Source organism: Dermacentor albipictus, chromosome 1 (assembly GCF_038994185.2).
Source record: "Dermacentor albipictus isolate Rhodes 1998 colony chromosome 1, USDA_Dalb.pri_finalv2, whole genome shotgun sequence".
NCBI classification, from domain to species: domain Eukaryota; kingdom Metazoa; phylum Arthropoda; class Arachnida; order Ixodida; family Ixodidae; genus Dermacentor; species Dermacentor albipictus.
Window position 1 is genome coordinate 274,622,123 of NC_091821.1, and position 18,083 is coordinate 274,640,205.

Here is an 18,083-nt window from a genome sequence, read left to right on the forward strand (position 1 = left end):
AAATCTTACAGCCAAAACCAAACGCTTACCCACTGAGGCAGCACCATATCACCAGTCCTTCCCCGCCGTATCCAGTCAGTTGCAAGAGGTGGTGACCCAAGTCGCCTCCAACTTGATCAGGATGCCGGTCGGTCACCATGTGTTAATGTCCGTCAGCTGCCGTTGCTGTCTCCGAGTCGTAGGTCGACCTAGGAGCCGTAGGCTGATCCCACCGCTGCCACCAGTTATTAGATTCGTCGGACGATCCTACCGCTGACAACCAGATGTAGGAGTCGTCGGGCTATCTAGCCGCTGCCACCATTTGAAGGAGTTGAATGTCGTAGAGAGGAACTCAGTGAACAGGATTTATTTACTTATTAAGCATTTTAAGCAAGATACATTGGCAATCTAGCGCGACTCCCATATGGAGCTCGCAAGGCTAACATACAGCAAACAGCTTACGAGCACACCGCTCACTACTACATTTCGAGCATGACGATGAGCACTCAGCTCCTGACGACGAGCACACTCTAGCAGCCGGCAAACGCTGCTTATAAGCTCTCCGCTCGACGTCATAGTTTGATGTCATCGTTCGACGTCACCGTTCGAAGTCCCCGTGGACGGAAACGCTCATCCAGTCATTGTAAACTAGCCACCCCCCATAGGACGGCCCACACACACAAAGGCTCACACGTTCGAGTGTCCGGAGTCGACGTCAGAGGGCTTCGTGGAACTCTGCTCCGTCCCCGGTGGCGCTGCCGAGGATCACATTCCTGAGCTGACCGCGCCCCACGTGGCTGCCGGTCATCCGCAGTTCTCTGAAGGGCGCCCCGTCTGGTGGGCTTGGAACACGTGCAGCGGGCTGAAAGCTGGCACGTTGCCACCCCGTACGACCATTCCTAACAGGGCCAAAGTATCTTCGCAGGAGCTTCTCAGACAGCCCCCGCCGACGAATCGGAGTCCAGACCCACACCTGGTCACCGACGTTGTATGTGACGGGTCTGTGCCGAAGATTGTAGTGTCGGGCATCGTATTCCTGTTGTTCTTGGATTCGGAAAGGTGCAAGCTGCCTGGCTTCCTCTGCGCGTTGCGTAAACTCCTTGGCACCAGTCTCGTCGTCACCGCACTCGTGTGGCAGCATTGCGTCCAACATGGTTGTCGGCCGTAAACGAGGTTGAAAGGCGAGACGCATGTTGTCTCTTGGCGCGCCGTATTATACGCAAATGTAAGGTATGGTAAAATCTCATCCCAGTTCATGTGGTCGACTTCGATGTAGATACTCATCATGTCTGCCAGAGTCTTATTCAAACGTTCTGTCAGCCCACTGGTTTGGGGATGATAAGCCGTGGCCTTTCGGTGAGTGGTACCACTTAATCACAGAACGGTGTCCGGAAGCGCAGCCGTGAACGCAGCTCCTCTGTCTGTTATGACCACTGCGGGAGCGCCATGCCTTAGGACGACGGCTTCGATGAAAAATAGCATTGCTTCGGCTGTTGTTCCACGTTGGATAGCACCTGTTTCAGCGTATTGAGTAAGGTAATCTGTGACAACGATTATCCATCTATTTCCGGCAGTAGACAGTGGAAACGGACCTACAAAACCCATGCCAATTTGCTTGAACGATGCTTGCGGTATCTGAACAGGATGCAGTTGTCCAGCTGGCTTGCCGGGTAGGGCTTTTCGGTGCTGGCAACCCAGGCAAGTGTGTATGTAATGTTTCACGATCGACGCAAGTCTTGGCCAATAGTACTTTAGCTTAATTCTTGCCAATGTCCGAGTGTAGCCTAAGTGACCAGTGGTCGGCTCGTTGTGACAGGCATGTAGGGACTTCGTCGCGAAGAGATGCGGGAATGACGAGTAGGTAGCTGCTGCCACTAAGTGAAAAGTTCTTTTGATAGAGAACGTCATGGCGTAAGCAGAATGAAGGCAGCCCTCTGGCGAATAACCTCGGCGAGCTGCTTGTTTTTCCCTCCAAGTAATCGAAAAGAGGAACAAGTTCTGCGTCCTCGCGTTGGTGGCATGAAACGGTGACAGTATCTACCACGCCTAGAAAAGCCGCGTCATCATTGTCGTGCACTGCAGTCTCAACAGGAGACCGAGAAAGGCAGTCGGCGTCAGTGTGTTGTTTCCCTGATTTGTAGACAACCGTGAAGTCGAACTCTTGGAGTCGAAGACTCCAGCGCGCAAGCCGACCAGCTGGATCATTTAATTTAGCCAGCCAGCAAAGTGAATGATGATCACTGACAACGGTGAAACACCGACCATACAAATATGGCCGAAATTTCAGGACGGCCCACACCAGTGCGAGGCATTCTTTTTCTGTAGTGGAATAGTTAGCCTCCATCCTTGATAGCGTCCTAGTGGCGTAAGCAATCATTCTTTCGGTGCCGTCCTGTCGCTGTACAAGCACTGCGCCAAGGCCGATATTACTAGCGTCGGTAAGAAGAATCGTAGCAGCATCGTCATCAAAGTGTGCGAGCACGGGAGGAGTCTGCAGCCATTGCCGTAGGTCGTGAAATGCCCGTTGCTGGTCTTCGCCCCACACGAAGCGGACATCTTCTCTGGTGAGATGTGTTAATGGCCATGCTATGCGCGAAAATTCTGCAATAAACCATTGGTAGTAGGCGCAAAGGCCCAGAAAACGTCGCACGGCCTTTTTATCTCATGGCGTTGGGAAATTAGCAACGGCAGAGATATTATCAGGATCAGGTCGGACACCTTCACAACTAACAATGTGACCGAGAAATTGAAGTTCTTCAAAGCAAAAATGGCACTTTTCAGGTTTGATAGTTAGACCAGCTGAGCGTATTGCTTCAGAGACCGTCTTTAGTCTCCGTAAGTGTTCCTCGAATGTGACGGAGAAAACAATCATGTCATCGAGGCACACCAGACAGGTTTGCCATTTGAGGCCTGAGAGTACCGTGTCCATTAGTTGTTGAAACGTTGCTGGCGCAGAACACAAACCAAAGGAGAGCACCTGAAATTCATAAAGCCTGTCGGGCGTCACGAAAGTGGTCTTCTCACGGTCTCTCTCATCAACTTCTATTTGCCAGTAGCCACTTTTCAAGTCCATCGACGAAAAGTAAGGTGCGTTTCGTAGCCTGTCCAGTGAATCGTGAATACGCGGCAGCGGATAAACGTCTTTTCTTGTAATGTGGTTGAGTTTTCGATAGTCAATGCAGAAGCACAGGCTACCGTCCTTCTTTTCCACCAATACGACAGGCGATGCCCAAGGAGTCTTAGATGGCCGCATAACCTCAAGCATCGTCTTCACTTGGGTTTGTATTGCCTCGCACTCTTTCGGTGCTACATCATGATAAGGATTCTGCCGAATTGGTCTGGAGTCGGCTTCGGTGATAATACGGTGCTTAGTGAGCGGCGCCTGGCTAACTCGTGACATTGATGATAAGCAGCTCTTAAACTCATCGATGACCTCAAGAAGGCTGTTGCGTTCGATGGGCAACAAGGTGGGACTGATGTCAACCACAGGGGCAGGCATAGCCACGGTGGACGTCCCGTGCTCCACTAAGAGGCAGTCTTGTACTGAGGTAAATTTGTCGAAGTAAGCAACAGCCGTGCCTTTAACGTGTCGACGTTCCCTGGTAAAATTCGTCAGCAGGAGTTCAGCACGTCTGTCGTGTACGTTAATTACGGCCCTGGCGATGGAAACGTTTTGACTCAATACCAGTGCGTCGATGTGTTCGGCGACGCCAGTCCCGGTGTTCAAGTTGTCGCAGATAACAGGTACGAGGGAACAGCTTCGTGGCGGAAGCGTGACATTGTCGTCAGCAATACGTAAGCGAGGTCGCTGGTGTTCCGCGGGGTCGACGTCATCTGAGCTCATAGCAAATGTGACGAGTCACGGACATTAATCACTGCACCGTACTCTCTCAAGAAATCCATCCTCAATATAAGTTCCTTGCAGCACTCAAAGAGAATGACGAGGGTGGCGACGAAGGTTACACCGGCGATTACTATTCTGGCTGTGCATGTTCCAATAGTTCTGATGTTGGGCCCAGTCCACGGCGTCTTCACTTTTCTCAGCCTGTCGGCCAGCTTTTGACTTATTATGGAAAAATGGGAACCAGTATCGACGAGACGGGGCCCCTTGGTGGCCGTCAATGCAAACGACAGGATCGGCGCTGACAGCGTCGGTTACAGGGGGTGTGGTTGGAGTCGTCGGAGCTTTAGAGTCGTTGGTCGTCACTGATGGGGGCTGTTGCAAAGTTAGATGGTTTGCAACCTCACCCCTGGAGGTCACTGCCTCTAGTTTCCCCGGCGCGAGTTAGGAGACTTGCCCCTAGAGGCGTCAGGAAAATCACGACAGGTCGGTGGGGTGTAATGAGCCGGAGAAGGTGAACGCGATCGAGGTGTCGCTGAACCATCCAGCCGAAAGTTTGTAGTATTTTCGTCGCAGGTATGTGCAGCATCAAACACAGGGTAATTGCAGTTGGGAAACCTTGGATACCCAGCTGCGAGGTAGTGGCACGTGCGGTAAACATGTCCTGCTTCGCTGCAATGAAAGCATAGCGGCCGGCGGTCAGCGGTGCGCCACAAATCGGTCTTACGAAGCGAGTAGCCGGCAGGGGTTCGCCGTAAGATCGAGGCGCAGCGATCGGCTGGCGGCGATACGGCATAGCTGGTGGTGGCTGTGACCGTTGAAAATAGAGTATCGGGGGTGGCGGTGATGGCTGCGTCGGAGTAGTTGACGGCGTCAGCAGCATCGAAGTGGCGGGAGGTGGACGACAGACAGTTTCCGCGTAGGTTAATCGTCGCGGCACCGCCTGCTGGTTCGGCAACGAAAAGGCCTGTCGAACTTCCTCTTGAACGATATCAGCGACAGAAGCCACCGCTGGAGCCATAGGAGAAATCCCGAGCTGCCGGATCTCCTCTCGCACAATCTCTCGGATGACTTCACGTAGAGACGTGTTGCAGCTCTCAGATAGAATTGAAGCATTCACCGGCGAGTTCGTGCGATCATATTGGCAGTACCGTTGCTGTAGTGCCCGTTCTATAGCGGTAGCCTCCTTGGTGAATTCGGCTACTGTCGTCGGTGGGTTCCTCACAAGTCCTGCAAACAGTTGCTCCTTCACTCCGCGCAAGAGGATAGCGTAACTTCTTTTCTTCGGCCATCTCAGGGTCTGCTCTGCAAAAAAGGCGGGTCATATCTTCTGCAAACATGGCAACGCTCTCATTTGGTTTTTGAATACGGGATTCGAGCAGGCACTGCACACTGTCTCTTCTGTCGCTACTAGTGAATGTGTCAAGCAGCTGGGTGCAAAAGGCATCCCATGCGGTCAAACTTCTCTCCCGGTTCACAAACCACGTTCGCGCACTGTTTTTAAGCGCAAAATGGACATTAGCCAGCTTTTGCTGGGAGCCCCAGTCATTGTAACTGGCGACACGCTCAAATTGCTCCAGCCAATCTTGGGCACCTTCAAAAGCGTCACCATGGAAACTTTCTGGGATCTTAGGATTCTGTAGCGTCACCTGCGATGGAGTTGCAGTAGTCATGGCTGAAGTAGGTAGACGCGTTCCTGCAGGGTCCTGCAAAGGGTTGAACTCGGGCGTCAGGCCTAGCAGGCGGCGACTGTACGGGTGAACAGGAGTTTTGACGAACGCAGGTGATTCTGTGTTCGATGTATGGCTCCGCGAAGGGGTGCCGAGCATGAGGCAATCCTACCCCACACCTCCACCAGTGTCACAGCCTAGTAGGAGACGGGAAATCCGGTGTCGAGGATGTGTAAAAGCACTTTATCAGCGCAGTCAACGCGACGTCGTTGTATCTCTGTTTCTCTACTCACCTGGTACTTCAGCGTCGTTTTCATTGCCTGGCACATACCCGTGGCGACCATAGAGGATGTGGCAATATTAAGATAGCTACGGACGATTACAAGTTACCCTCCTCCATAGTTATGCATTTTCTCCTCGACTCGTTTGCCGAGTGAACGGGGATAAGCTCTGCCTTCACTGGCTCTGTGTCATGATGGCACGTCGTGTCATCGATTTCCGGTTCTCTTGGAGTGAGCGCGTGAAGCCTCTCCAAACTCTCCGCCAGCTGCATGGCAGTCAACCCCAAGCGACAGCTATCCAAGCAGCGTGCGTTGCGAACATTCTGTCGCAGTGCCAAACATGTCTGGTATTCCGGTAACCACAGGCGATCTGGGCGTTTTGACGAATGGCTGGAGGGATAACCTCAAGCTGATGAAGGAACTTTAGCGTAGACGTACGTGAGCAGCCTGATCGGTCTGCATGGTCCAGCCACCCATCGGCGCAGAGTTGAACCAGCCAAACAAAGTGCTAATATTGCTCTAACCAAGTGTAAAACATTTTAAACATTCACAAAAACAATGTGTTAATGATTACACTCCTGTGAAAAATTTACACCAGCAGCAAACAAGAATACATTTGGTTACTGCTACTGTGTGTGGCTGAGCTCTGTGCCACCAGGCGGCTGCACCATGCAGACCATTCGCATTTGCTCGTCTGCTCATCCCGTGAAACGGCACGGTCAAACGGCCAGGCCCTGTCCCCTTGCGCTTGCGTTTGCATTTACTCAAATACCGGACTCGCGATACGCTATTGCGGTAGTAATCCTCCTGTGTAAAGTAACGGCCGCAAACGCCAAATTCTGGCGCCGATGGCAGTCCGATGCACTGCAACCAGTCCGCTCATCTGCTGCCTTGCAGAGGGACATGATGTCGCAGCTTCACATATAACCAGTCGCTACGTTTGCAGCCCACGATGCAACAAAGTTGAATCATGGTGCTTGCGAAAAGACTGACTCTGACCGTGGAGCTCTCGTCAAAATGGAGCACGTAACACAAGCAGACGACGCTTGCTGTGTGCCGGAAGTGCTTAAGCGTAGTGAGAACTTGTTCTTGTGCATTTTCTTTCTGTTACTTTATTTTTATAAAAACAAATTAACATTCCAACTATTACGAACAACATTCGTTCATCATAAAGTTGGAAAAATTATTGATGACGTGTCCTGGGCAGGCAATTTTGTAGCTCGCCCTAGTAACGTCATTGGGGTAAATGACGTCAAATGGGTAGGGGCGGCTTAAAATTCAGCCGAGTGATGGGCTGCGATCGGCAGATCGGCAGCGATGAACATTTTTAAAACTTTATAATAAATTACATGCTTAGATGCGCCAATTAATGATCAGAAGGACCTACTCTAATGACTCGGTACATTTGTACAAAATCGTCAAAATTGTTTCAGGGTCGCTTTAAGTTGCATGTCACCACCTTATAGAAAATCTTTTTGCGATTTTGACCTTAAAAACAATTTTGTGTCTATCTTGTCAAGGGTGGTTTTAAAGGCCCTTCAAGTGTATTACACAGTAAAAAATTAAAAATCCTATTTGTTTTTTTTTGTTGTTGATGAATAATGACTGAACAGTCAGGACTGCCAAATAGAGTACACGAATGGACAAAATTTCATACTAAGTGTAGTAAAGTAAGCAAGCTATGCAATGAATTAGAATACTTGCCGTCTGCTAAGTGTGAACCTGTGCTCTAGCCAAAAAACTAAAACCAGACAAAGAAAATGGCAATTTAGATGGTCACTTTTCAAATGAAGCATCATAACATCAGGTTATTTAACTTATATCACCCTAGTTTATTGCACAGTCTATCTAATATGTGCAAAAGGAGCATGTAAAGTTTCATTAAAAAATATTTACTCGTATTGGAGTCATCCATGTTTACGTAAAAAGAAACTGCAGAAAATTTAATTTATAAAAGAACAACAACAAAAATATCCAAGCATCTTAAGAAATATTTTGCAACAGTTTGAAAATTGTGCATAGTTCTTGAACAAAACAAACTAGAGATGTGACTCTGCAACACATATTTAAATGTATAGGGGTGCTTTAAAAGTAAAAAATATATACATAGAAATTGAGTTCTTAAAAAACATGTTTTTAAAGGTGATCACCTTTAGAAACACCTTTATACCTAAAGGTATAATAAATGATGACAATAAGAAGACATGCTTTCTGCAGAAATGTGTCATTAACAGGACTAGATTTAACAGCATGTCTTTCTATGCTATCTCTAATACACAGCAAGTTCTCCTACAAGTTTCCAAAAACCACTTGCTCATGCAAACATAACAACATGGCCACATCACATGGCAAAACTGAAAGATGCACACACCTTCCCAGTAAAGGCCAGTTTGAGGAAGACAATGCGACCATCACCCAGAAGAAGAGCCACCTTGCACTGGCTACTATGGCATACAGCCATGCCATTCACTTTGGAATGCTTACTTAATCGCAGAGCTTCAGATATGCAGAGTGTGTCGTAGGTAATCAATCCTGATGCTTGATCCAACTCTGGTGGTGGGAGAAGCAAAGAAGTAAGAATCTAGAAAAAGTTTTGACGTCTACAACACAAAAAGTGATTTCCTATGTTGACCAAATAAGTTCTACATAAGTTGGAGGAAAATTCATATAATGAAAAATTGGCATCCATCTGAAAGTAGCTATGTAGCTACAAATGGAACCCAAATGGGTTCCTTTGTAGCCATGTGCTACTTCCAGGTCGCTGCCCAGATTCTCTTTCATGAATTCCTATGATACATATTTCATTCAACTTTAACCAGGCTATGGACTTCAATGGCATATTTTATGTACTTGTCCAGAGCTACTTTGAAATCTTGAAATACAGTTGAACCTCAATATGACAAACATGGACATAACAAAATAAATCTAAACTTTTTCTAATGAATATCGGCATGTACTGAATATATGCTTATAATAAATATTGGATATAACAAAGCTATTTTCATGTTGCATGCGACTTTGCTACAATGAGGTTCAAATGTATATTAAAACACAAGTTTGATTACAAAAATTGTAGAGTATGCTCAGAAACACCCAATAAAGATGTTTTTATGATGTTACCTTTTTTTTTTTTCAGGCCCTAAAGAAAGCCTGTGAGGGGAAAATAAAATGTCAATGCACACTTGTTTGTCTGCAGCGCTCACAACTGCATTTCCAAGAAACGAAGCCCACATTAGTGGAATTAACAACATTGTTGGACGAAAGCATATGCTTAAGTTTGCATCTGGCGTTTGACCTTGTCATCACATTCCTGGAAAACAACCTTATTCACAAATGTAGTACATGTTCGAAGTATGTAGTTAGAAACAAAATGTGCAACCATGTTTTCAAATTAGGCTTGGTTACGTTACCAGACATGAAACTGGCCGTGCAAGTGGGTGCCTGATGTCTCACAAGTAGCCTGATTGTTGTCCAGGGTCTGCAGAGGACAGCTCACCCTAGAGTAAAACTGAACCAGAAGTCACCACAATCTGGTACATGAGCCCGACCATACATAAGCCATTTCAGTTGCATAAAGGGAATGTAGAATGACAACAGCCACTCACTAATTCAGTTCTGTGAGCAACCTGGTAGAATAGGGGAATATGTGTAGCGAGTGCCACCAGAAAGAGGTGGAATGTTGCACTTAAGCAAAGAGCCACACATCACATCAAGGGCCTTCAGAGTTCCACCCACAAACTTGGCAGCTAGAACAGACACTGACTGTACTGAAGCTGTGGTGAGATTTTTGAAAAAACAAAGTCAATAATAAATAAACTACTTGAAGCTTTGCACATATTCTTTGTGGCTACTTAAAATCTCAGAAGAACTGGTTTGTGCTGCTTGTACAGGGCACTCTGTTCAAGAGGATTCTGTACTTGATGGGTTCCAACCCTTCAGAACCCTCAATCAACTTTTCGCTGTGGCCTTCTCATTACAGACTGGTCACATCTCAACTGCACGAAAGTGTGGCTGAGCCTTTGTGCTCTGTCACTGTGCATTTCTCAGCTGCCTCCTTGGAGCCAATGCTTCTGCTTAGCACACTTGCTTAATATGAAAAATCTCATGGCAAGTGTCCTCTCATTGTATCGTGATCTCAGTAGCCACTTCGCAGACCTGACTTTCGTTTCACTTCGAGAGTGCCTGGAGACATGCCACGTGATTATTGGTGAAACTGCCTCCACTGGCAGTCAGCAAACACTTGTGTTCTCTTTGTGCAACAGCTTTTGAATAGTGTAAAAACAAATGAGAAAAATTTATTTTATTCTTAAGTTTCAGTTATCTGTCATTCATTTTATTAATGTTCGACTGTAAAAAACTTTTGATTCAACATTCAAATGATAAAGAAAACGATCTGGCACAATAAAGAAAGAATTTCTCACCACTGCTGTTCCTAAACCAATCCCAGCTCTGATCTCAGTGCCTTTCACTGAAAAGTTACATAATTTTCCAACCAAGTTCGATGCACACTTACCTCCAGCTAGTGACTCATTGTCTTCATGTCGATAGCGTGCACTAACAGAACCAGACTCATGCAGGCACAAGAGGAAGTCACACTCCCAGCATGGATGGCAGCGCACAAATGCTGAACCATTACGCTCCAAAGGTATGATGCCCAACACCTGCAGTCACGTCAATCACGGAAAGTCAACAGACAACACCACTTAGCTGCATTATTGTATTCATTGATACATTACTCTAAAAGCCATGCTTGCATTAGAGGGAGGAGCAGTTCAGTGTACAAACAAAGAAAAAGAATTAAGAGTATTCTCGTCAATAAATATTTTAATAGCAATGAATAGCGCGCAGAGGACGAGACAGTAAAATTCACACACACGAACAGTACAAGCGATAACTTCCAACACTGCGTGCTCGTACTGTTTAAGTGTGTCTGAATTTTACTGTCTTGTCCTCCGTGTGCTATTCATTGCTATTCAAATCATGCACCAACAAGCCCAAAAAAGCTACGCTGCTGAAGTAGTCGATCAATAGACAATCAAAAATGGGTGGAGGTCATGGCAATGATGGAGGCAAGCAGGTAGTTCCAGCTTCATGTTGGGTCAGTGTATCAGAATAGTTCAACCTCCATATAACAAACACAGATATATTATTGGATATAACCACGTAAGTCTAAAAACTTTCTTGCTGATATCAACATGTAAACAAATACAGTCGACTTCCATTAATTGAACCCTGATGGGACCGACAAAATTGAACGAATTATCTGGTGGGTCAAATTAAACAACATGCATAAAAAACATAGAAACACATAGACGATTCATTTTGCAGTTTGCTTGAGTTTAACACAACTCCGAATCAAATGTGCACCAACTTTCTATGTGTCCGAACGAGAAAACTAATGTAGAAATTACTTAAAGCTTCTAACTAAATTAATTAACACTGTTGTGCAAGCCTGGTCGCATATATAGCCTACTCGTATGCGAGTAAGCTATATGTATGTCTCGTTTCCTGAAAAATAAAACAGTTCCTAGTTTGTGCTCAGGTGTTGCGTGTTGTTTTCTCACTTAAGTCCTGTCCCTTCGTCGCGTTGCGCAACAGTGTTAATTATGTCGATACCATCTAGTCCACTGCGGAATTTTCCTTAATTGCGCTTCTAGCGAAGTTGAATTCTATCGCACACCCAATTTTTCAGAATAGCAGCCGGGTTTCTCGTCAGCTTTGCCGCATGGTCTTTAAAATCAACATTGCCACATTACAAATTTGTTATGCGGTCACATGATCTTGAATTGTAGCGCGAAGTGACACAGACAGAGACTAGAAGCAGACAGGATGAGCGCTAACTCTCAACTACATTTTATTGAAACTATCAACATATATATATAGGTGATTGCAAATACCACAGCATATGAACATGACAAGGTCTAAAGACAACAGTTAAATGTATCATGAGGAAGGGATGCCAAAAAAGCAAACAACAAAAAGACATTACTTGAGATTAACACACGTGCTGTGAAGATATTGAAATTTGCATTCTAACAGAGACAATGATGCGTGGCTAATGCAAGTCTCTCCTAATCTCTTAATGTGAAATGCCTCGATTATTTCCCTTTTGGTTTGGCATTTGTGTCTTGAAAGAATTTTTGTGTATCCAAACAAAGGTTTACAACCGCAATCGAAACAATGCGACGTTAGATGTGGAGCATTAGGGTTGTTAAGTGATTGTTTGTGTTCTTCTAGTCTAGTATTAATACAGTTGCTGCTCTGTCTAATGTAAGTTTTCCCGCACTTAAGTGGAATCTGATAAACTATACCAATGCTACAAGGCACTATTTTTGAAGCTTCAAAAACAACTTGTATTAAGTTTTTGCCTGCCAGGAATATATTGTTGTGTAGTAGTGACGGTAAAGAACACAGTAGCAACACTGTGAATGACGAAACTAACTTTTATTGGGCAAACCTGTGCCCACAAAAACAGGCTACACTTAAAGCAAAACGATAGTGGCGAACACAGTCGATGATCGTCGAAATCTGATCTGCCGCTCAAGCGCATCAGCTTCTATGCACGAGCCATCGAACGTTCCAGAGTAATCCCTGGTTCCTGCATGTCTTCCTGAAAGTTCTACACCATTCGCGGCGCGCATACATGCAATCAGATGAGACAAAGTTCGGTGACAACAGACAGCGGATAGAAGCATCAATAACATTCCAGAAACTTCCGATACATACAGGTGTATTCTGTGCCGAGCGATAACAGATGGTGAGAAATGCTCATCCAAAAAAGATGAACAAATCCACGTGTCAATATTATCAAAATAATTTTTCAAAGTGACCTAGTAGGAGCATAGGTACTATGAGCACCATATTAACCTTTCTCATTCACCCTCAACGTCTTTCATTCCGACGGAGTGGGGCAGCACCAATAGCCACCAGCCCACACATTTTGGTCATACAATCCGTGGTTTGCATGCCATCTGTACGTGACCTGTTTTTGATTGTGTGTGTGCATCGGTAGTGCACATAACAGTCCGCTGGTGGACCCCACATCAGTTGTCAGGTTGCGAATTTCATGCTGGAGCTGCCACTGCCAGTGGAAACTCCACCTCTTAAAGGGACACTAAAGGCAAATATTAAGTGAAACTAAAATGATAGAGTAATGCTCAACAACATCTAAGGCATCAATATTATCGCAAACATAGCTTTAGTAATAGAGAAATTACGGAAGTTACGAAGAGAAATACAAAGACGAAAAATTTGTTTTCGCTCAAGAATAATCTCTTGTCTATAAACCCAGATCCTTAGTTAAAACCACTAACAGCACGTCGAATACGGCATCGTCATGCTGACTCGTTTAACACCTTATAACACCTGAACTAACCTTTTCAAGTATTCTTTCTTTCCACGCACCATAACAGACTGGAACAACCTACCTTTTTCACAGTTATCTAATGCTGATTTTTTAGAACATATAAGTCTTTAACATCACTGGCATTATTGTACTGCGAATTTATACCTACACTTATCTGTTTTCTTGTGTTCGGTTATCCTGTGTCTTGTTGGCTGCAGTAATGGCCTTGAAAGACAATTTTTTCTCTGTGTGTATCTGCATGTGTGACATGCTTTTGACAATTAGGTTAAATTTCAAGTGTGTAAAAAAAATTTATATCATTGTGTTGCTACAATTCATAGCCCTGCACTCGATGTAGCTATTTGCTAATGTTTGTACAGTTCGTGCCTTTTTCTTTTAATTTTTACGCTTTTGCAATTACTACTCCTCTTTGTTGCTAGGTATATGATTATGTTACGAGGGCCGTTTTTTTTTCAACCTCTGATAGGCTATAAATAAAAGACAAGTTCATCTAAAACAATAATTTTATTACCAAAAGATTAGTACAGTTACGGTTACTTTTCTACATAATCACCGAAGAGATTGAGGCATTTGTCATATTTGCGGACAAGCTTTGCAATACCCTCTTCAAAAAAAGTTGCCGCCAATGAATTCAAGTAGTCCTTGACGTTGGTTTGAAGGTCGCCATTGGTTTGAAAGCGCTTCCCACCAAGCCACGTCTTCAGTCCAGGAAAAAGATGAAAGTCACAGGGTGCTAAGTCTGGACTGTATGGCGGATGATCGAAAATGTCCCATCCAAATTGTTCGAAAAGCCGTTGAGTTGCTCCAGCAGTGTGTGGACGGGCATTGTCATGGATCAGAACAACTCCAGCTGTCAGCTTTCCTCTTCCTTTGTTCTGAATGACTCTACGCAAACGTCGTAAAGTTTCAGAATAAACAGCTGCAGTGATTGTGGTTCCGGGCTCCATAAACTCCACTAGCAACACACTTTGTTGATCCCAAAACACAGTAGCCATGGTCTTTCTGTTGCTGAAGGTTTTTTTAAATTTCTTTGGTTTGTTTGGTGAATTTGAATGCATCCATTGTTGTGATTGTCGTTCTGTTTCCGGTGTGTCGTATTGAATCCAGGTTTCATCCCCAGTCACGATTGATTTCAAAAGGTTGTCTCCTTCATACTGATAATGCTCAAGGAACTCCAAAGCTGACGCCATTCGTCGAGTTTTGTGGCCGTCCGTCAACATTTTTGGGACCCAACGTGCACAAATTTTTTGTAACGTAACCGTTTAGTAACAATAGAGTACAAAACAGACCTTGAAACTTCTGGAAATTCCATAGATAGAGCAGTAATGGTGAATCTGCGGTTTTCTTTAACCATTCTGTCAACTCATTGAACCAGGTCATCTGAAACGACAGATTTGCGTCCTTGGCCCCCTTCATCATGCACATCATTACGTCCATCTTTAAAATTTCGACACCATTCACGCACAACACCATCACTCATGAAGTTTTTTCCCATACACTCGACTCATTTTCCGATGGATTTCTGCAGCACCATGGCCTTCAGCCTGTAGAAAACGAATAACACTTCGCAATTCACACTTGGCGGGAGCAACAATAATGGCAGCCATGTTTACGTGGCTGTAGCACAATGCCGACTGACGCCTGAATGTCAACAATGGCGGAGTGTGTAGTGCGAGAGCTGCGCAGTTGCCTACAGCGCATGTCCGCTTTCTGCTGCCTGCGTAGCGCCTGCACAGAGCGATCGGAGGTTGAAAAAAAAAACAAAAAAAAAAACGGCCCTCGTATATGCTATTATTTTACGCATTGCTTGGATTTATATTTATGTATTTTTGCCCCACCTGCTTGGGCCCTCTTTTGGGCCTACAGTATTCTGTAAACAAATAAATAAAATAAATAAATAGAGATAAATACAGTACATATTTAGAGCCTCCCCAGGTTCATTCAATTACTAGCCTGATGACATAGGCACTCCTCATTATAATTCTGTCACTAGTATTCAGCCACTTATAATAAAAAGTTCATTGCATTGCATTATAAGATGGATATTCGATTTCTAGAAAAAAAGAACTCATTGACGTTACCCTTGACAACGACATGGGCAGTCGAAAGGTTTCTTTTTTGCTCTACGCTGTGCCGTCCACACTTTCGCGTTTCAGTAGTTTCATTATTGTGCAGTGTTGCGCTGGTTTTGCTGGCTCATGAAACTCACACAAAATGAAAGTAGCAAAGAATGCCACAGCTATGTAATATAGCGGGATGCCTGAACAGTTCACGCCACTTGACCAAGAGCAGCTGCTGTGGCAAATCCAGTGCTCTGTCATGGCTCAGTTTCTTCATGGCTGCAAGTTTCTGTTTTGTGCGAAAAAACATAGTGCCATTTGTTGGCTATGTTTTACTTACTGATGGCAGTAAAGGATGGTGATGGCGTGTGCAACGTCACTCCTCCCCACTCGGAGGTGGAAGATTTGAATTGTGCTAAAGGTAGGCGGACCCTTCTGCCGTGATTTTCTCCTAAACTGTCTTTTTCTTCGCACTAAACAAGTGTTGCAAGGTTTCTGGAATGGTATTTTAACAGTTCACACTGACTTAATATTTGCCTTTAGTGTCCCTTTAACATTCTGCGGGTTCCCTGCTACCGACTCCCGAGAAACAGGGGTCACATTTGGTACCTTTCACAGAAATCTGGCGACTAGCTGCGTGAGCATAACAGCGAAGTCGTGATGGGACAGTCGTAGCACCAATCTTTTCTTGTGACATGGAAGGCGCCAGCCAGACACTGCCACTTTATGGGATGTATGCACCTCCCTGGCGCATACCTTCGTTAGATGCGCGAGTAACATGAGCCTGCCGCCAGCCCTGGAAGCTATTGGCAAATAGGAGCCGAGCCATCTATGGGAATCTTGTGTATGATGAAATAGGAAACGTGTCAGCAGCTTCAAAATCTGTGAAAAACAGGAGGCTGTTGGAAAAGAAGATGTTTGAGAAAAAGGTGACTTCGCTCTTGAGAACTCCATGCACCGCATGCGACTGCAAAATATGGCTGAGAATTTCACAGTTGCATTTGTTATCCGTGGGATGTGTTTTGTTATCAAGCCTGAGGGATGGCTCAGGACCCCTCTAGAAGTGTGGGCCTATTTCACAGCTAATTATGGTTCCCAGAATTTATAGTCTACTTCTGTTTTCTTGCCATCCTGTTTTTTTCTGATTGTCGAAGCGTATACAGTCGATCCTGGATATATCGAACTCGAAGGGGATCACGAAATAGTTTGATATATCAATAATTCGAAATATAAAATATGCATGTCAAAAGCTTCTCCAACAACTCCACACATCTCAAAGCAGTTTCCAGATGTCGTGACTAACGGGAACTTACCGATCTGTGCCTCCAAGGCGCGTAAAAAAACAAAAACACAGCGCAATGACCAGAGCACTTTATTTCGGAAGAAAAATATCTGTGACCTTTGCTTGCTTTTTCTTCCACACCATCAAGTTCATTAAGCTGTCCTCAAGCTTGTCCAAATGAGAAAGGCCGGCTACTTCCATTATGCCACAACTGCGGCGAATCACGCTGAAAGCTGATGCAAGTTCAGCTGCAGTGCATGGTGGTTGGTCCTCTTCGTCAGAACCTTCGCCGCTGCTCGAGTCTGCGTCCTCGTCACCCATGATGTCAGCCACAATCTTTGCATCAGTGCGATCCGCTACAGCTTGCATGCCGTCGTCAGCGCTGACGAAATCGCGTGCTGTAACGCCGCCTGGGATGGCGCCTGAAAATGCCGAGAGCTTTGTTCTTGAGGATCGTACTCAGGGTGTTGTGAGGAATTCCGAACGCCGCGGTGACCGACGACTTTTGCTCGCCAGCCTCCACCTGTCGAATGATGTCTGCCTTTGTTGAAAAATCAAAATTCTTGCGTTTTTTTCACGGCCATGGCTCCAAAACACGTGCCAAAAGCGGAAAGAAAAACGCACTGGACCACGCGAGTCTCAAGCCTTCGTGCTGGCCTCGTGAATAAAAAGAACAAAGCGAATCGAAAGACGCACCGCTCCGCGCCTCCGCACTACCACAAGCCGAAGCTGTACTGACCTTGTTCGTCTCGCTGCGCCAGCGGTGTCAGACAACCAAAACACAGGAAATGGGCGCCTGTGGTCAGCGTGGTTTCTCCCTCCCGCTTCCCTTTCAAACCCAATCGCACTCCAAGTGCTCCTCGTCCTGTGCCTTTTACCCACGTGCCCCTTTCTCAGAGTGCGGGGCGATGTGCGTGAGATCGTGGGAACATCGCGAGAGCTTCATGAGGAGAAGCGCACTTGCGGGGGTGGTATATGGTGGGAGAAGTGCACTTGCCTGGGCGCAGCTAAGCACGAAGTTCGATACATCAATATGCCGGTGCACGAGAGTTCTATATATGCGAACAATAGCGCTATACTTTTGCATGGGATTCCCAAGGGGATTTTTCAACTGTTCGATATAGGCAATAATTCGATATATCCGGGATTGACTGTATATATGTCGCTGTCACAATAAAAGCCAGTTGAAGTTTGCACATGTTGTATGTCCCTTTTTCGTTTGATGTCCTGTCTTTGTGCGCACAAAAGTTTAATAAGTACTTCTGCTAATTCAGCCTTAAAGAGTTCGAAGAAATTGCTAGAATTATCTGGCAGGTCAAACTAAAAAGGAAGAGAAAAAACACCCAAGCTCACCTATTCTACAATTTGCAGTATTTACCAGAAACTAACAGACCCCCGAACCTAACACTCAGCCCATTTTTATGGGTTTAAAGCAGAAAATTAACCTAAATACATTTGAGCTAATATTCTTAACAGAGGAATGGCATTAGAGCACCTAAACAAACTAGAAATGTAATGCACTCGAATTTTTTAGCAAGAAAAATGTAGCGTGCCTATGGTTCTACTGAACAGAAAAGATGAAACCAGCGAGTTCAATTGTCAAT

The 18,083-nt window shown here is 45.3% G+C and overlaps 1 protein-coding gene across 2 annotated transcripts in view; it reads right to left on the minus strand.

Moving 5' to 3' along the window:
• Positions 1–18,083, minus strand: part of LOC135908775 (WD repeat-containing protein 11-like) — a 318,419-nt gene that overhangs the window by 204,811 nt on the left and 95,525 nt on the right. For both annotated transcript variants that reach the window (XM_065440614.1, XM_065440615.1), the window contains exons 8-9: positions 10,285–10,432; positions 8,143–8,321 (exon numbers count right to left, since the gene is read on the minus strand). In XM_065440614.1, the coding sequence (XP_065296686.1) occupies positions 8,143–8,321; positions 10,285–10,432 (327 nt within the window). The remainder of the gene's footprint in view (positions 1–8,142; positions 8,322–10,284; positions 10,433–18,083) is intronic.